The 21,169-nt window shown below is 37.0% G+C and overlaps 1 protein-coding gene and 2 long non-coding RNA genes across 5 annotated transcripts in view; 2 read left to right on the top strand and 1 right to left on the bottom strand.

Moving 5' to 3' along the window:
- The window catches only part of LOC126811332 (GTPase IMAP family member 9), a 33,933-nt gene extending 24,169 nt beyond the window's left edge, over positions 1 to 9,764 (bottom strand). The window contains exons 1-2 of one of the 2 annotated variants that reach the window (XM_050536884.2): positions 9,640 to 9,764; positions 4,492 to 4,521 (exon numbers count right to left, since the gene is read on the bottom strand). In XM_050536884.2, coding sequence (XP_050392841.1) covers positions 4,492 to 4,513 — 22 coding nt within the window. In that variant the 5' untranslated portion in view covers positions 4,514 to 4,521; positions 9,640 to 9,764. The remainder of the gene's footprint in view (positions 1 to 4,491; positions 4,522 to 9,639) is intronic. The other variant, XM_050536968.2, reaches the window with a different exon arrangement.
- Positions 9,765 to 12,398: 2,634 nt separating this feature from the next.
- LOC126817008 (uncharacterized) lies at positions 12,399 to 13,652 on the top strand. 2 transcript variants are annotated; one of them, XR_007678736.2, is made up of 4 exons: positions 12,399 to 12,466; positions 12,763 to 12,799; positions 13,201 to 13,389; positions 13,514 to 13,652. It is a non-coding gene; the product is annotated as an uncharacterized LOC126817008 (long non-coding RNA). The 2 variants fall into 2 exon arrangements; XR_007678762.2 differs by lacking the exons at positions 12,399 to 12,466; positions 12,763 to 12,799 and adding an exon at positions 12,976 to 13,047.
- A 21-nt stretch (positions 13,653 to 13,673) lies between these two features.
- Positions 13,674 to 20,534, top strand: LOC126816953 (uncharacterized). The gene is made up of 4 exons (XR_007678703.2): positions 13,674 to 13,777; positions 18,569 to 18,701; positions 19,637 to 19,769; positions 20,454 to 20,534. It is a non-coding gene; the product is annotated as an uncharacterized LOC126816953 (long non-coding RNA).
- Positions 20,535 to 21,169: the final 635 nt, after the last annotated feature.

The following is a 21,169-nucleotide window of genomic DNA, read 5'->3' as shown; positions in this document are numbered from 1 at the left end:
AGTTCTTCACTATAGTACTCGACTGATATCAGTTATAATTTTGATATGACAAAAATATACAGTTTATAATATATATATAGTCAGTTATTCTATTAACAATTTTTCAATTGATCCGAATTCTATTTGTGGTATGACAAAAAAGATTCAACGGTTGCCATGCAAGATACGCCTACATTTTGCAAGTAATGGGCAATAAAATAAGATTTAAAAAAAGCAATTTTTCATACAACCCGGGGTCGATTCGCGCAAGTATTGAAAGAAACCGACTCTTTGGGATAGAAACATATATTTTAAGCTTAATTAAAATCGGATAGGAATTATGACCTCTAGAGGGTCCACAACCTTGGTATAGGGTCATTCCATGTCAAGTGGGTCAATTTTCAGAAATTTGGGAAATCGATCCCCCTCGAAAAAATCCGGAAAAATATATGTTATTGTCGATGTCAAAACTAGAAACTGTGCAAAATTTATAGTCTGTAGCTTGAATTTTGACCGCGATACGGGCATATGAGTTTCAAGAGTTACGGATAAGTTTTCGAAACAAAACATGTATCAATAATTTACTCGAGCTTCAAATATCTTATTTTTACTTTTCTAGTGTAAATATACAGCTCAACTTTGGTAGTATTAGAGAATCTTTTGTGTAGATAACAGATCTGCAATCATGAAATGCACAGTTTCTAGTTTTTACATGTACAATAACATATTTTTTCCAGATTTTTTCGACAGGCTCGATTTCCCACCCCTGGCCCACTTGACATGGAATAACATACTTATACATTATTTTCGATCTACCGCCTCTTCGTGTCGCCTGTCCAACCCCTTGGGTTTTCTCTTTGTCCCCTGGCTTCCTTCTACAGCCAAAGACCGCTACATGCAAGCGGATTCTTGAAATAATTTTTTTAGTCCATACAGTGTGCTATGAGGGAAATTTTGCCCGGGCAGTGGCACTATCGCCTACTCTTATATCGAATTCCAACTGCCAGGGGATCTTTTACGTGCATTCAAAATTAAACACGGGACCTCGGTTTTTCGTCTCATCCAAAGGACTAGACAGCTGTCCTTGTCAGACCCTCCGTTCTGCCCCACTGACAAGAGGAAACCACGTCGGAAAATCTCGATGAACTTTCTCGGCCAATGCAGGGATCGAACAACCTACCTCCAGGCTAGAGAGCCAGCGTCTTAACCACCTAGCCACCGTGGTTCCCCGGAAGAGAACAGTAGGATACTAAACCTCATATTCTCCTTTTGTATGAATGTAGGCGAATTATACAACTTGTAACCAAAGCGTTGCCAGCTTAAAGATATAAGCCCACTAGCAGCTTTCTGAAAGTTCGTGGGGTCACAAAGTGTTGAATACGTCCTGAACGCTGTTTTATCACAACTGCAGCTTATCATAAAGGAAAATTTAGATGTTGAACAAATTTGATATTAAGGATCTAGGTTCCTTGAATAAATATAATCTCTAGGGTTCATCCTCTTATGACCCCATTGCTTCCACCAGGATAACTCAGGTACGGACGGCTGCGGATTGTGAATATCGACGAACCCCCAAATATGAAAAAAAATCTATTAAAAATATCGATAGGGTTCATCCTCGCATGGCAGTAATATTTAAGACCGGAAAATAACCGAAACAAAATTTTTATTTGTAGTCTTTATTTTCCAGACTTTTTCGGTAACTTGTAAATTATTTTTAGAGTATCTTATTTAATTATTTTGTGGCCTTAAGCGTTGATGGACGGACTTTTTCTAGATCTGATACTGAGCCCTGCAAGATGGCGTCCGGATGATTTGGTAACAAGCATTGGATTGGACAAGTACCCTTATGATTTGAGCACTGTAACCAAACTACATATGGCACTAATCACAAATAGGCCTATACCAGGCATTGTTAATCAATTCTCGACAACTACTGCTTTACATGACGACTGTGTGATCTTTGGTGACAAAGACATTCAAATTAGACTGGTCAGACTGAAGACAAAGACTAGGAAATTGGGTAAAAGTAAGGCTAAGTCCAATAAATCTACAAGATCATGCGACGATTTTCTTGACACCCCATTTTCCCCCGGGATAGCGGACGATACATCATCGGCAGATACTAGTAAAATTAATTTCATAAATAAAGAGGAATGGGCATCTGCCGATTCGACATTGACTGATTTATGTAGGAAAAATAGGTATTTGCGGCGATTGTCAAAGTGTCATAAAAGAACAATCGCCCAATTAAAAGATCGACTTAGAAAAGACTAGAAAAGAAATGATTCGCATATAGGCTAATAATGAAAATAAAAAAAAAACAATTGGCAGGTAAAAAAAATAGTTGCAAGTCCAAACCTTTTAAGAAAAACGAAGTATTTTTGTAGGATTTGGAAAATCAAAGATACACCCCCAGAATGCTAAATTTGGTAATGGAACTTAAAAATCTTAACGTTTCGAATGATAACGTAGCAGCGGTTGTAACCGCATGTTTGGCTGTCGCGGGACTAAAATCTAATTACATTCCATTAAAATCTACAGTTTAAAGAATACCATGTCAGCCCGTCGATGTATCCTTATAACATGTTTCGGAAACCTTAGTCAGCGAAAAATGCCATACAAAATTTGGTTCCAATTGACTGGACACATACCCCACTTATTCTTGGTCTTCGTGAAATGGCTGATAAATCTGCACAAACTACATTAAACATTAACCGAAATTTTGGCAGATCTCGACGAAATTGCTGGACCAATTAGTAAAACCGTTATTTCCGAAATTAAAAATACCATGTCAGACAGAGCCTGCATCGAAAACCTTTAACAATTAATGTCTTAATTAATAATTTAGAAAACATTTCATGCCTAAAGAAAGACCTGCAATAGACAGATTTAGCTCTTGCATAATGCATGTTTAAGAATATCATCTGTTATATTCACGAAATAGAGATATTCGCCAACCTACATCACATAGACTCCAATCGACCTCGTTGTCCAGTCAGTCTTTTTCTTATGTTTGAAATATTTTGGAGTATTCTTTCAATTAATTTTCACAAAATAATGATATTTCTCCAAGAAATAATGAAAGTCATCGCCATATATGTCACATACAGAATCCAATCGGCCTATAGCCGTGCAGTGAGTCTTTTTCTTATATATAGAATCTAATCAGCTTCGCTGTGCAGTGAGTCCCTTTTTTAATGTTTGAAAGCTATTGGGGTATTTTTTGTCCACAGGCGCTTGAATGGATTTAAATTTCTCATATTATCTTGTCTGGCATACTACAATATATACAAATTAAGTATATCACGCGCCATATTGGTTTGACTCGATGAGGACATTTCTTCTCCGATTATCTCACAATACTCACTATATGTAACACTCTCTTTTCGTTTTATTGCAGACTAGATTTAATCTTATTTTTATACAACCCCCAATGTCACTGAATTGATCATTTTATAGCGTTGTTATTTACAAAACTTTCCTCGGGCAATTGTTAAGAAATAAGGTTTGAAATAGATAGCTTAACTTCTAATTTTGTGTGTGTGTGTGGGGGGGGGGGGGGTTACCGTATAATAAGTTTCAAAGATCGAAAAGTTTTCTTGAATTATAGTTAACCGGCTGTCCGTTGTTTCAATACTAAGAAATGAAATTGGGTTCTGTTCCGACTGGGCTAATGAAGACGGGTATAGGCCATACGACGTGCAATGAGGGATATTCTACCCGGATAGCGGCGCTAGGGCCTGCTCTTATTTCAAATTCCAACTGCCAATGGGTCTATTCTTTAATATGCAGGCCAATGTGTAAATGGGACCCTACACCACCGACAAGGGGGAGCCACCTCAGAAAATCCCGATGAACTTCTCAGCCAGCACCCCCACCGGTAAACCGGTAATAATTTGTTTCAATACAAATGTTAGTTGAATTTCCGTTGCTCAAACTCAAACGCCCGAACTTATTGTGACTTGTTTTTATTATAACATGTGGTTGTCAAAATCTGGCAAACTTTATTCCCGTCCCTGTGACAGCTTTGGTTGGTCTCTTTCAACATGTGATAGGTGCCAAGTTGAAAATGTTGATATTCAATTGCATAACGGATTTTACTTTACCGATACACGAGGAGAAACACACGAAAGAAGAATACACAATGTTAAGTAATGTATTAATATGGGTCGAAACACTTTATTTCGTAGCAATACCAAGTTCAGTAGTAAGTTTACTATAGAGAGGGAGAGAAATGGGGTTTAACGTCCACATAAACTAGATCATTTCGGGACTAAAATATGGTTCAATTATATTTCAATCATTCGCTTCCGCGTAGTGGTCTTAAGCAGTGGTAGGAACCCCGGAGAAAACCCACGAGGTTGAAAAGCGACCCCACTTATTGTCACGCGCAAGCGGGAAATCGAATATACGCCACTTGACCCAATGGCAGGCCTTATGATCTAACGAGCAGGTGTTAACTATTAGGTCATACAACCCCCAAGTTTAATACGATATTAAAATACTCACCATTCAGGAGATTGGTAGCCATGTTTATCCCTATAAGAAGAGAAAAAATATTGGGTTACTTGTATTCCATAGAATTGTGACCTGTATATACAGTTATGTATGGGCAATATAAATCCACCGATGAATTAAAGTTAAAAAAGCGTTGACTGAAATTCATCCTCAGCGGTCTCATACCGTTCTACTCCTCTATACACCGGGTTCATCCATGGGATATTCACGTATTCAAATTATTTGCCCTTGATCGTAGCTTGATTCTACGAACCAATCAAAAACAGTTTACAAAGTCTTGACCAATCAAACTGCTTATCGCTCCTTAGCCTAAGCAGAAAATTCTCACAATCGAACTTAGTCAAGGTAATGATATAATGAATCTATATTCGGAGTTTCATCGCTCTCACTTCATTATAACCAAAGTTATCGTGCCTCAAACCATCAACCAATCAGATCACTCTCACTCAATTAGAACTAAAGCATCAACCGATCAAATTGCTTATCTCTGCTTACCCTAAGCAGAAAATGTTCATCTTCGAACTCCATCAAGGCACCTAATAAACACCTACACCAAGTTTGAACATTGTAGCTCAATTAGAAAGAGAGTTATTGTGTCCCAAAAAGTGTGACGGACGGACGGACAGACAGACGGACGAACCAATTTTAATAGTCCACTGCTTTCTTCGAAAGGCGGGGAACAAAAATTCTTTTTATGCCAAGTTTATAGCACGTTGTCCATCTACGCGTTATTGTGGCGTTTACGTTACGGTCCGATATGCGCCAATATAAGTTTTATCAAAATCGAATAAAAATTGTAACCTTTATAGGCTCCACAACCTTGGCATTACATGCTTGAACACTATTTGCATAACGGGGAGCTGTAATTTTATCAGGACATTTAATGGTCCAATTATCACAACATCCGAACGTTTTTTTTTTTTTTTTCGTTTTTTTAATCAAATAAAAATTGGGACATCCAGTGGGTCCACAAGCTATCAACGCGATTTTTCATACAATCAGGGGCCATAACCCAGGAGGTTACGGTCAGATATGCACGAATATCGAAAAGAACCGAGATCTTTCGGATAAAAACATTTTAAGTTACATCAAAATTAAACAAGCCAACAGTGAGGCTGATGTCCCCCGCCGAAATCCCCAAATCCCCATATTAATTAAACGCACATTTTTTTTTTCAAAAGTATCGAACAATCAAACTGATTATCAACTATACACTAAGTTTTATCACTCTCTATCAAAGTTATGTTGTCCCAAAACATCGACCAATGGAATTACTTAGCTCTGCTTAGCTTAGCTTTAGCTCGAAATGTTAATTATTGAAATCAGTCAAGACATTCTACTTCAATTAGAAGCAGGGTTGTTATGTTCCAAAGTCTTGACCAATCAAATTGCTTATCGCCCCTTAGTCTTGGCAGAAAATTCTCATCATCGAACTTAATCAAGGTAATGCTAAAATGAATCTATACTAGGGAGTTTCATCACTCTCACTTAATTATAACCAACGTTATCGTGCCCCAAAGCATCAACCAATCAGATTGCTTATCTCTGCTTACCGTAAGCAGACAATGTTCATCATCGAACTTCATCCAGGCATTCACCAAATGCCTACACCAAGTTTGAACATTCTAGCTCAAGTAGAAGGAGAGTTATTATGTTCCATGGACTCGACCATTCATATTGCTTATCGCTCTACTTACCCTCAGCAGAAAATGTTCATTATCGAACTAAGTCAAGGTATTGATGTAATAAAACCATACACCAAGCATTAACCAATCAAATTGCAAAATCTCTGCTTACCCTAAGCAGCAAATTCTCATCTTCCAAATCCCTCAAGACATTGACCTAATAAACATCTACACCACGTTTGAACATTCTAGTTCAATTAGAAGGAAAATTATTGTGTTCCAAAGTCTCGGCCAATTGCTTATCGCTCGACTACTTACCCTCAGCAGAAAATGCTCATTATCGAACTTAGTCAAGGTATTGTGACCTCTTGAGGGACCAAAACCTTCGTATTTAGTTTTACACTAATTGCGTACAGGGAGCTGCCATTATATCGGGCAGTTTCGTTCCGATTTCAAACTCAACCGTCCTTATGGTGTAACGGTGATATGTTTGAGCGGTTTTTAAAATCTGAAAACAAGCGGTTGCCATGTTATATAATAAGGCGATTTTTCGGACAATCAGGGGTCGTAATCTAGGAAGTTATGGTCCGATACGCCAAAGTTTTGCAAGGAGAGAACACACAAAACGGCAGATTTCTAGAGATAACACGTGGACGTATATAAATAAGTCTGCCATCGTTATTCTTTATAAACTATTTAAGCCGTATCTGTAGAGAGAACTCAGCTTGTGATGCATCGTCGCCGTTATGGTCTCCCTTTATCTTAATTCGAGCTCTACACATTACCCGGCTGAACCCGAGCGGGGACGTGGGTCAGTTAGTGGGGGCGGAGGTCAGCTGCCCACCCCACTCCCCTAGCCCATACATACAAAATAATATACATTGTTATAAAGTATAGTTTTGTGGAATGTGATATTGCCAACTTGAAATAATTGGCCTCCCAATTCATATCTATTTATACGTTGAGTTTTGATCTGTTTAATTTATAACTTAAATTGGGTCATCGTGTTGTAAACATCAAAAACACGCGACGCAATTCTCTGGGAATTTATTTTACCGTGAACAAGCATTTCCCCGAGAATCGTAACACTATGATTAATTGTGCTTTCATGAACGAGAACGCGGCCTTAAAGGAGCTAAATCGCTTATATTTGGGACCTAGAAATTGACACAAATGGGTCGCAACTCATATAATAATGTAATATGAATGTATATAAACTGATTTACATTCAATCTTTTTTGTTTTTACTGTAATATATAATCAGTTATGTTCGACGAAATACACCAGTCTCATTCGAATGGCAATCTCTAACGTCTGTTTATTCCAGTCTACACCGATATTATTTATTGCGCATGCTCTCAAGAAAAGAATACGTCGTCATCTTTTGACATGACTTCTCGAATCTCGAATATGGCTAGCCTGATCGTTCTTTGAGTCCCTTGTTACAAATGCCGCTGATTCGTGTACCAATGGTAAAATGTTTATTTTGTCTTGAATATTGGATATCAGAAGCCATCTTTACCCGGTAAGATCACAACATCAATGTTAATGTAAATGGACAAATAATTCGTGTTTTCAATGTGGAAGACTTTGGATGATATTGAGTTCGAGATTTAGCTACTTTAAAGAGCCTATGGCTCTATTCTTTGGAACTATATAGACAAAAATGTGTCTTAAGTACATATTAATGGATTTATATTCATTTTTTTTTTTTTTTTTTTTTTTATAAATATATTGTAATTTCTAATCAATTATGTTCGGTGAAATAGGCGAATAGTCCAAACTCAACGACAATCGTTTAATCCTGCTTTAGTCCATTCTTCACGTTTTTATATTTGTCGTTTGTGAATCAGCCATTTCTAATTACTTCCGCATTCTCTTACAGGATATTTTTTCTGCGTTCATTATAAATGGCGTCGGAAACCATATAATATATGTATACTGATTATAAAATGTTCATCGTGTCTTAAATATTAGATATTTGGATCACATTATTCTACGGAAGTTCAAATACGTACAAAAACTTAAATACGAACTATATTTTTTGCTTTTTCGATTTGCTATATGTATTTTTAATTTTGAAAAGTAATTTCTAATTTCTATTTTTAATTTTGTAGAATAATTTTAATTTTGGATTTTGTAGAATAGCTTTTAATAGTTTTTAATTTTGTAAATTCATTTTTAATTTTAAAAGTAATTATTGGAAATTGCTGAAATTGAATAGGCTTCTTTGTTTCATTATAAAATTGTGACCTGTAGAGTTTCTACAAACAAATTGTGGACGGACGGACGTCTGGAATGACAGGGGCGAAAATAACATACGTCCACATAAAAATGTGGGCGCATAAAAAGTGTTGTAAAGCCACACACAAAGCAGAAATTTAATACCAAAAACCACCCTGTACTTTTCTATGGCAGAGAGATACAGTTACAGATCTGATAGTATTAGCCTACCTCTAGCTATTAATATTGCGCTCACATATTTCTCGGAGAAATGCTTGTACGCGGCAAAATAAACTCCTTTACATATTAATAATAATAAATAATGATAATAATGTCATTTATATAGCACTAGTCCACGCAGAGTATGCTCATAGCGCTTGTGATTCAGTTCTGTACAATAAAAGTCCAATACCATGCACCACTAAACATAACGTCTAAATAAATATGTCTTCAATAAGGTTTTATAGACTATATTTCAGCCGCATGTCCAGAGATAAATGGGGTTTGGGCCAAGTGTAATTTTTTCTTCTACATTTATCGAGATAACGTCGCGGAAATCAACTTATGATGCATCGTCGCTGTTTTGGCCATACTTCACTAATTCGAACCCTGCACACAAACTTCAGTTTAAGCAGGCGGGGTTCTTGGGCCAGGCTAGAATCGCTGTTCCCCTACCGCTACGAATAGATTACTTTATAGCCTACGATACCGGTTTCCAGGGATCGCAGACTCACCCACATTCTGCACACAGAGATCATCTACCCCATACTTCGAGAATAGATCTCTGCCCTAAATGACCGCCATATCCAATAATTAGTATACTGTTTCATAATGCGGTTCTACTCCGTTTCACATCTATCATACACACAAAGACTAAATAAACTTTTTCAACTTCATTAAATGGAAGCAGAATAAATACTTCTCAAAATTCCCGGTCAACTAGCTTAGTCACTGTTCTCAAGCAGAGCTAATTGTAGACAGGCAGTATAGGGTTAGTATGACTCACCACCCATCGCGCCGCACGACCAATCAGTGGAACTTTCATCTTTTAATCTTTTTGCCATGAACCGCGTGAAATCCTAAACCACGGAGCCCTGGGACAACTGCTTAGCTTAAGCTAGACAGTGCCTATACGTGGAGGCAGATAAATGAGCAGACATAATGCCCCAGAGCTTCTGATTCTTTTAAAATTCTAGGGAGGTACCTCTGACTTTAGGCGGGGTACGAGATTGGACCCAACCCTTGGAGCTCATTTCGCAAATATCGATAATATATTTTGAATTAAACTTACTTGAGTGATAACGGCTATTATTCAACTGAATTTAACCTTGTTCTGGCAGACGGTGGTCTTACTTGATCAGACAGACAGCGGGACTGAGAATATGAGAACGCGCACAGCGCAATATAACGGGTGTCGATCACGTGTTTTCTTTAAATGCAATTCAATCGGGGCGTGTTATGCAGGTGAGGTTTCCACCAGGACATATTTTAAACCTGAACTGGTTCTGAAGTTTTCCACGAATACATGCCCACAACTCACCGTACATGTTTTGACACGTCACGGGTCGCAGGGTTTTGTGATAGACCATTTGTAACTAAGCAGATAAAACTGGAGATCAAAAGGATATGAAATGGGGTTTAACGTCCCACTGGGTTTACGCCATACAGCGTGCTATGGCCTACTCTTTATTTCGAACTCTTACTGCCACAGGTTCTTTTACGTACACGCCAATGTGTAGACGGGACCTCGGTTTTTCGTTTCATCCCTTGCCAGCCCCCCTCCCCCCACCCCCGCGCACCAATGACAACGGGAACCCGGGAAATTCTTCGTTTGATAGAATCTTCATGTAAAAGTTCTTATGTCTCTAAATCCACCCAAGTAACGCCTGCGCGTTGTATCATATTAAGCTCTGTTATTGAGTCAAGTGGCGTGGTGTGTGTGTGAAATAGCTTTATTAAACATCCGCTTCCATCGAAGTGATATCGCAGACAATTACATGTTATATATACATACTGAAAATATTTACAATGTGAATAGTGGAAAAAATTAAAGGATAGTTAGATTTATATATATATATATGTACAGAAGACAATAAATAGGAGGACGAGACATGATATAACAAGTGCAAAGTAATGAGGTGCTAGTAGGGACAATCACAGATATTGACAAACAGACATGAATATGGACGAACATTTAGACAGACAGACATAGACATTTATATACGGACATTTTGACAAAACAGACGTGAAAGTGGACGAACATTTAAACATATTATGTACATAATATATATATATATATATGTGTGTACATAATATATATATATATATATATATAGTTTATCGATTTAAATTATTGCTGTTAATTTTGTAGTTCTTATTAAAATATTAACAATTTCTCAATAAAGCCTATAGTGTGCGTGGGTATGTGCCCTCCCTTCCGTGCCCTTAATTTGTTTAGTTCTCGATTGTTGCTAACTATGTTTATGTTCAGATCTTATAGGACTTAATCATAATCCTCCAACCAAGTGTCAATGTACTGTATGCCATATACGTCAAATCGATTCTAACATGTGCCACAGAACCAACCAAATCCCCCCGAAGTGCCCTAAGTTTGCTCTGCCTACCTGCCTTTGGAGGCTACAGCACGTCTCTGCCTGCAACACTGACAAGGGGAACTTTCGCGACTAACGCGGGGATCGAACACGGAACCTCCGGGTTAGCGAGCCAACGCCTTACTTGTTGAGCTACCGTGGCTCCCATGAAGGAAAACTATTTTAATGATGACAAGAAAGCCATATTAAGGCAACAAGACAGCTGTAGAACAAATATTGAACATCATTGGTTAAAATATGGAGACAAATGTTGCTTTGATTGTTTTTATGACATTACGTTAGAAAAGCTGTTTATGTCGATCGTCAAACTAAGTGAATTATATTTTACATTAATTATACACTGAAAAAACACTTGTGTTGGATCACACAAGTACTTGTGTTAAAACTAATCTACACAAGTTATGTGTTGTTTTGCATTGCATTAACACAAACTTGTGTCGATTTATAAAATCTTGTGTTTTTTTCATATCATTAACACAAGTAATGTGTACCTTCCAAGATTTGTTTTCTTTTTTAAAAAAAAACTCCATACAAAGTCTGAATTCGGGAGTCGTCAAGTTTTAAGAAAAGTAATAAAGGGCTTAATTCACATCTCGAAAATCACATGCTGTTCTTCACTGGAAGGGTGTGAGTACCAATTAATCAGACAATTGCCAGACAGACTTGAATGTTAATTGATGTTAAGTTGTCTGTAAAGTTAAAATGTCTGTCTTTTTTTATTGACCCAATAAACTGATAGATCAAATGAATATATAGTGTACATGTGATTTTCAGCACCCTGGTGTTTTCGAAAATTGATTCAATGTACAATGAACAAAAAAAATGAGTAAAACTCTTAATAATGTAATTGGTTGATGTAATCGAAATTGGACAGTATTGGTTAACTGAAAAGTAACCAATCAAATTTAATTGATCATCCACGTGTATCTCATAATCGACTTATTGATATAATGGTTCTCCAAGTTATCTATACTTTTTGTCTGCGATATCACTTCGGTGGAAGCGGACGTAAAATACAACTAACTAAGAAGAAGTATCTATACTTTAGTCATTGCGACAAATTCTTTCTTTGATATTATATCAGCGACATTCAGTTAGATAGATGTAGTGAAGTTAGCATCAACAGGGTGCTTTAGCCGTGATATTTTAAAAAAAATTATAATGGTCACATAGAATACCAGACCGCAGGTTTGTAAATTTTTACAAAAAATAAAACCGTGTATTTAATTTAGCATGTATATATTGCTTCTATGTATATAATAATTCGTTTCGTTTAAAACAGTCAGATTTAGAACTACTGCCACTGACTGCACCGGAAGTCTATTTATATAATGGCGCCACAAAGAAAATTTTTTTGATGTGTTCTAAAAGTGTTCCGCTAATTCAGAAATCTAATGAATCTGTCTTAATTTTTCTGAAATCGTGCTTAATTATTTTTAGCTAATCGGCGCTACACCGTTGTTCAAATACTTATAATTGCAAGAAACCCCCGACTAGGACCAGCAGGTAAGAATCTGTCTTGATTTTATAGTAATACCCGGTTGCAATTATTGGCCGCCATCTTTGATTTTTATAGACGTTCGGGCAAAAGGAGAAATGTATATCCAGACATGGACTATAGCTAGATACTAACTTTTGTGTTAGTTGTTTAGTTGAAATGTAATCTTATTTCTGTAAAAGAAAAAAACACCAACAAACAAATCAGCCTTTTTTTTTATATCAATGTCATCAATGTGTAGGCCTAATATTAGACTTTCAATGATTCAGAAGTTTCTCTACAGTTTCGTTATTTTTTTTCCCAGTCATTGATGTTAGCATGTACTACACAAAGAAAAACAGGTAACAGAATTTCATTTCCTTTTAATATATTTTTTTAATAATGGCCAATAATTGTTATTGTATGTAACACGAAAAGTATTTATCTCTGTAGAGAGAGGGCGAGTAAATGGGGTTTAAAGTTCACTAAATTCACTTGACACAAACTATGCCATTCATTTCCTTGTATTAAATTGGTCCTAGAATCAAGTAGGACAGGTAGTCTTCTTCCGCCCTTTTTCTGAACACTGTCTCATTCTATTGCCATCTGTGTATGTTGTGTTATATTAATTCTGCATAATTAACTCTAGTTAACCTAGTTAACTCGATAATAATAAATGAATTTAATATATAAATAAATAAATAAAATATAAATAAACCAATAATATATTTGTAGTTTAATATGTTTTATCTTATCATTACAGGCAAAGCATGAAGCCAAAGGAAATGTTTTTACCAAGGCATGTTCCTCAATAGCGGAGAGAGTTTTATCCAGTGTCGGTTCTGCAGAAGAACCCATTCATAGCAGACCACCCATTGCAGCACTTGTAAGGTCGCTATAAAGAACCCGACAGACTCTGCGACCAAAAGATCCCACTGACGTGTCGTCAAGCGTAAGTACTCATGCAATTAAATACCCATGTATATAAGAATTTATTAACATGTAATTAAATGTACAATTATATTTATTTATTAACATGTACTTAAATGTACTTTTTTATTTATTTTTTGTTTTAGCTTGACGAAGATTTCATCGATCATAGTGCACCGGGATTTTATCAAAAAAGAGTAAAAGTTGGGGAAAGGCGCCATCACATTTTTTGTACTGATAGACAGATGCAACTACTCGCACGCGCAAAAACTTGGTATATGGATGCAACTTTTCCGGTGGTGAACAAGCTGTTTTCCATACACGCCTTCATTAAGACTGGAGAGACCACCCGACAGTTACCATTGGTGTTTTGTGTAATGTCGGGTAAAAGCCAAGACGACTATTATAAGGTAAATAGCACTTACTGATTGAATTACTATTAATAGTAAAAAAGGACTATTATTTGGGACCTTGAAATTGTCACAAATGGGTCGCACTAACAGGACATTTGTTTCAGGCATATTTGTTTCATCGGTGACACGTCTGGTGTCATGTGAATGCAACGACAACAGCCTGGTTGATTGATTTGTTGATTGGAGTTCAGATGTCTACATTAAAATCGACCACTTTCAGGTTGCCGTATTCACTGCCAGGCAAGACCGACTTGAAATTTCTAGAAATTTTCCTGGGGGAGACAGGCCCCAACAAATCCCCCGACGGTGCGTTTCACGACTTTGGCGCAAGACGGTGACCTTGAAGAGACGTCGAAAACCATTTAATAGACATAGTAAAAGTCATATCTTGCGAGATTATCGCTGGTCTTGTCAGAAAATGCTATTTTATATATGACCAGTTTGTGTTTGAAAAATTTAATTATTTATTCTCCCACCATTAAAGCACACTAATTACGAAATATCGCTCTCAGAAACTTCATGGTTTCTTTTGCAATTTGTTTGGGGTAAGACGTTATATAAATAATATCAATCTGTCTACCACACAAATTTAACAGATACAAATGCATGTTATTCCACAGGTAGACAGACAGGGCCTCCTTTGAAGGGACTCAGTGAAGGGAACGCGGTTGGTTTAGAGTTTGTCTGACCCCTTTGAATATTTGCGTCTCATCTCCAATGAAAACAATCATGTTGCTCTCATGCTGTTCTCAACCAGAATCAAACATATATCGTACCTGAGATTTGTTAGCATGTTCCACACAACCCAACATTTATCGGCACCGGGATTAAGGGTGTATATCTTTGTTTCTAACGCTTATTGGGAATACGCCACGGAAACTACAATAAAAACTTATTTACAAAAACATTCTAAAGAGGGAAAACTGACATATTTCAAGCTTTACTGTATTTAAAGATATAATTTAAATCAGCCGGCTGAAACCCCGTCTCCGCTATTTGTTCAGTCATTCTTTAGGTATAGTGCCAGTTTCCACCGACAATGATATTGCAAACAAGTGTCCAATCTATAAAAGCATACATTCCTACAAAATATTTATTTAGTCAAGTGAAACAATAAATTCATAACTATGCGAAGGTGTGGTGAGTAAATTCGTGGTAACGTGAATAGGCTAATGTGACATAGAACAAGGTCACATTGATGTTGACAAATACATAAGACGATATGAACATCAACTAAAAAGATATGTAATGTGATTCAGCTGCAAGGTGATATATGCATATATGCAGCATAGATAATTAAAACTTCTGTTCAAGTTAAACCAACTGTATCTATTTATTTAAGTCTTACGTCGAGCTGAATACATTTTATGATTTATTTTCATCTATTGGTGGTTAACAGTGTGTAACTAAAAACTAAAATTGGATCTTATTATTGCCAATGATATAATGTACATGTAATAGTGTATATATATTTTTTGTTCAGTCTGTACACAGTAACATATCTGAGAACCATATTATTATCATTTCTGCCCAAGGCTCCCTGTGCCTTATAGTTAGCAGTGATACAAGGCAATTACCAATTTTCCATGTTCTTGGCCTGAAGAAATAAAATAATAAAAGTCAAGTTTTTATTATTATGCAAGTGGAAAAATACAATTATTCATAGTATGGTTTGAAGTTGGAATTATTATTTGTCTAAGATGACTGGGCATTTACAAATTGAAATAGCTACTCTTCAATAAGAAAATACATGAATATTTTTCCCAATTCACCTGGATTTTATTGTAGGTCTTTGTACGTGAAATAGCTTTATTTAAGATTGCATGTCGTGTAAATATTTATTTGGTTTTTTGTGTAGGTCATTTTCAAATAAATTCATCAGCATATTATTCGTTTTAAATAAATATAAAACTTTTATGAGAAACGATGATTATCAAAGAACCGTAAGTGCAACTAATGTTTTATCGTTTGGTTGAGCCTTTAACTAACCACGTGTTTCATGTTAATAAATATTTTCTTTCGTGTTTTGTTTGAATTGGCCTATTTCTAATAAATTATCCCGAGTCCCAAACGTCGTTAACCCGAGTCCCAAACGACGTATACCGGAGTCCCAAATGTCGTGGTCATATTTTTTTGAGTCCCAAATGACGTGAGTCCCAAATGACATGTAATCAACCTAGAGTTGTTGTTAGTGTTTGTCGGATAGATCCTTTATACTTACTGGCGCTAGGTAATTTCGAGGCTAATATTGTTCAATTTTATTTGAATGATTTGCTTGCGCGTACCGTAGGAGTGTATTAGAAACAGTGTTTGCGCAGGTTCGAGAACGGCTGAAGAACATGAAAACACTTTCATGAGTCTCGAACATGAGAGAACGGTATCCATGGTAACAAGATGAATTAAATTCATACAATCTGTTACGATAACTTGTTTAGTATTTACTTCGCTATTAAGCATAATTTTGATAAATTATGACACCGTTTTACTCCTTTTCAATTCTTTGGATGACGATTACATCACCTTTTGATACGCCCTCGTCCGTAGGTTTGTCCGTCGTCTACAGAACTGATTATTTTAAAATTGATATGTTGTTTATTTTAATGAGATGAATCCTATTTAATTTCAATAATTTCTGTTAGTTTCTTCTGGAGTTATGGCCCTTGTTTCACTTTGTGAAATTCATTTAAATCTTTTAAATTAGTGAAACGAAGACGTCTATTAAATTTCTGCGATTTCTGTGAATTATGTCTAGAGTTGTGGCCCTTGTTTCACTTTTTCGAACCTTGTGAACGCACGAACAACAAAATTATCATCCGATTTGTATGAAAATTGTATGCATTATTTAAATTAGTAAAACACAAAACAAAAAAATCTGTCAAATTTCAACAATTAAGGCCCTTGTTTCAGTTTGTAGAACCTTTGTAAACCCACAAACGACAAAAATTATAATCTTGTATGAAATTTTCTTGTAAATGCCCACATTACCTACAAAAGAATGAATATGCGACAATCCCTGTTGACTGCGCAAACGATTAAACTGCTGTGGGCATATGTTTCGTTGCCTGGCAACGTAACTTACTTCATGTTATACTGGCCACATACTACATCCAATTTTCGAACGGTATTAAACTTCTAAATTAATAAATGCACCCATGATGCTGTTTTCTCAGCAGTTATCGATGCGTCGACCTTTGTAAACCCACAAACGACGAAAATTATAATCTTGTATGAAATTTTCTTGTAAATGCCCACATTACCTACAAAAGAATGAATATGCGACAATCCCTGTTGACTGCGCAAACGATTAAACTGCTGTGGGCATATGTTTCGTTGCCTGGCAACCTAACTTACTTGATGTTATACTGGCCACATACTACATCCAATTTTCGAACGTTATTAAACTTTTAAATTAATAAATGCACCCATGATGCTGTTTTCTCAGCAGTTATCGATACGTCGACCATGTTTGTTCTCCCTCACACCAGCTATGAGGTAGTGTGGGATTTGAGAACGGGAATGTGTTCGTGAACGCATTCCAGACTGCTCAAGTCCGACAAGAACCCATTCTCCGTCCGTTCTCTGCACCGGAACACTGTTTCGAATACACCCTAGGGGTATTTAGGAAAGGGAGGAAACCGGAGGACCCGGAGAAAACCACAAGGCTGGACAGGCGACCCTATTCCTAGTCACATTCAAGTGGGGAATCACATAATAATGGCCTATTTCAAATAAGATATTTGCATATAAAGAAAGTAGGCTTACAGCCTCTTTCAAATGTGATATTTGCATATAAAGAAAGTACAAACTTAAATCGTCAGTGCTGGATAAACTAGCCAAAGGATTTGGCTGAATCAATTGGCGCTAAACTTCACCTAGTTTATCCACTGACATACGCCCGAATCAAACATGTTTGATATATTTGGCCGAATTGTATTTGAGTGGTGTGTCCGCTTCGCCGAAGCATTCGTCTGATTTTAGAATTCATTAGCCAATCACCACTCATTCATATCGAGTGGGTATCGCAAACTAGCAGTCGAACTGTGACACGGGTGCTACAGCCAACAAATTCCAACTACCATACTATCGGCTTAAATGCACGCCAATGGGACCTCAGGTTTTGTGTTCCATTGAAACGACTAGAAATGAAATGAAATGGGGTTTAACGTCCTACTGTTTTGCTCCGAACTGGGCTAATGAAGACAGGCATACACCACACAGTGTGCTATGAGGGAAATTTTGCCCGGACAGCGGCACTGCGGTGTATCGAATTCCAACTGTCAAGGGATCTTTTACGTGCACGCCAACGTGTACACGGGACCTCGTTTTTTCATTTCATCCGAATGACTAGACAGCTGTCCTTGTCAGGCCCTCCGTCCTGCATCACTGACAAGGGGGAACCACGCCGGGAAATCTGGGTGAACTTTCTCGGCCAATGCAGGGATCGAACACCCGACCTCCAGGCTAGCGAGCCAGCGTCTTACCCACTTAGCCACCATGACGACTAGGCATGGAATCCATGCTGAAAAATTCAAATGAGCTTTCTCGGTCAACACTGGGAGCGAACCCGCAACCTCCCGGGTACCAAGCCAGTGCCTTACACACTAAGCCACATGACTCTCTTCTAATTACTGTGACAGTCCAGTCACATGACAAACAAGGGTTATTTAAACAGATTTTCAAGGCTTGGGTAAGATCTTCGGGATTCAAATGGTTTTAGATATCACACAGTTTGTATATGGTAAGGTATCTTAAACAGTTTATTACATGTCACATATTCATATTTTTCAGTTTCCATATTAGATGCCATAGCAAATCAAAGATCATATAATAAAATAAGTCAAAAAACCCAAATATGGAAAAAGAAAGAGCTGAAGAAATGGTGATTTGAGCACCTATGCTTTCTCATAGGTGTTTTTGGAGGGTGAGTGTTCAATTCTAATAGAAAAGATTGTTGTTATGGTATTTTAGAATCTCACCATAATGTGTTTGGCACAATATATCCCGGTTGGAGCTGTTGTGACATAAACCTCCATTTCATTTTATTGTTTTGAAATTTAAAATTCAGTTTATTATAGTAAATTTGTACACGTACATGTATGTGCACAAACAGAATCTTACTTATGTCCAGATACATGTAGATATGACAGTCTCATCTGTGGGGGACCACGGTGGCCAAGTGGGTTAGACACTGGCTCGCATATTTTAAGGTCGCGGGTTTGCAGTAAGACATTGCAGTACGGAGGACTGGGCTAATGAAGTTGGGCATATGCCATACAGTGTGCTACGAGAGAAATTTTGCCGGGTACCGTGACCTTAAGGCCTTGTCTTGTATCAAATTCTAACTGCCAGGGGATCTTTTACATGCACACCAATGTGTACACGGGACCACGTTTTTTTGTTCAATCTGAATGACTAGACAGCTGTCCTTGTCAGGCCCTCCGTCCTGCATCACTAACAAGAGGAAACCACGCCGGAAAATCTGGGTGAACTTTCTCGGCCAATGCAGGGATCGAACACCCGACCTCCAGGCTAGCGAGCCAGCGTCTTACCCACTTAGCCACCATGACGACTAGACAGGGAATCCATGCTGAAAAATCCAAATGAGCTTTCTCGGTCAACACTGGGAGCGAACCCGCAACCTCCCGAGTAGCAAGCCAGTGCTTTACACACTAAGCCACACGACTCTCTTTTAATTACTGTGACTCTCCAGTCACATGACAAACAAGGGTTATTAAAACAGATTTTCACGGTTTAGGTAAGATCTTCGGCATTAAAATGGTTTTAGATATCACACAGTTTGTATATGGTAAGGTATCTTAAACAGTTAATTACATGTCACATATTCATATTTTTCAGTTTCCATATTAGATGCCATAGCAAATCAAAGATCATATAATAAAATAAGTCAAAAAACCCAAATATGGGAAAAGAAAGAGCTGAAGAAATGGTGATTTGAGCACCTATGATTTCTCATAGGTGTTTTTGGAGGGTGAGTGTTCAATTCTAATAGAAAAGATTGTTGTTGTGGTATTTTAGAATCTCACCATAATGTGTTTGGCACAATATAGCCCGGTTGGAGCTGACATAAACCTCGATTTCATTTTAATATTTTGAAATTTAAAATTCAGTTTAGTATAGTAAAACTGTACACTTACATGTATGTGCACAGACAGAATCTTACTTATGTCCAGATACATGTAGATATGACTATCTCCTCTGTGGGGACCCATGGTGACCAAGTGGGTTAGACACTGGTTTGCATATTTTAAGGTCGCGGGTTTGCAGTAAGACGATGCAGTACGGGGGGCCTTACAAGGACAGCTGTCTGGTCGTTCAGATTGAACAAAAAAACGTGGTCCCGTGTACACATTGGCGTGCATGTAAAAGAGCCCCTGGCAGTTAGAATTTGATACAAGAGTAGGCCTTAGGGTCACGGTACCCGGCAAAATTTCTCTCGTGGCACACTGTATGGTATATGCCCAACCTCATTAGCCCAGTCGAAGCTGAACAGTAGGACGCCAAACCCCATTTCATTTCATTTTTTTCATTTTGTCTCATCTGTGACAAAGCAAACCAACACATTACAATACAATTTAATTAAATTAAAACTTTCGTCTATTTAAATATTGAATCGATTTAAGTCAACTAAAACATAGTATGTTTTTTTTCTCAGTTAACTACATCAGAAAGATCAAGACAGTTGGAAATGCCTATTCATATTATGGAAACTTTTTCTCACAGGGCTTGATAATCAGGTAAAATGTAAGTAACATACATATTTGTATTTTTAATCATCAACTAGTTCTATACACTTGATTGGTAATCTAGTTATTCTTCTTGGGGCAATGCCTAGGACTCTCCTATTCAAGTCTTGGCATTCTTGATTTTTGACAATCACATCCATTGATTTTCTTCAAGTTGTGATAGACCCTATGTGTATTTTTACAGTAAATAGCAGTATAAAAATGGACAATATTTTACTTTTCAAATAGATTTTAATAGGTAATATCCAATTTGTTGTCGATGGAAATAAAATATAATAATCTGCCTGGGTCTGTTACTGGACAAGACACAATAAGTGTTACCCAAAGATGAAACAAAATAGAGACTCAGTCTAGATGTGGCAAAATAAATTGTTTATTTAAACATTGTGAACCATAAATAGTAAGAAAGTATTCTTATTGCCTACTTTTTATTTTTTAGGCTGGAAGATTATTTGATGTATGATAACAAGAGATCCCAGGCATCAATTTATTTTATAATTCTGGAAAAGAATGCATTTGACCCAATTTTTGAATATTTTTTTTTGTTTTTACTGTTAAATATTCATCCCAAACACAATTAGATTTTAATTCTCTACAGAAATTTATGTATAATATAGAATGTAAA

This window comes from Patella vulgata, chromosome 1 (assembly GCF_932274485.2).
Source record: "Patella vulgata chromosome 1, xgPatVulg1.2, whole genome shotgun sequence".
In the NCBI taxonomy this organism is placed as follows: Eukaryota; Metazoa; Mollusca; class Gastropoda; family Patellidae; genus Patella; species Patella vulgata.
This window is presented reverse-complemented; position numbering and strand designations above follow the sequence as displayed.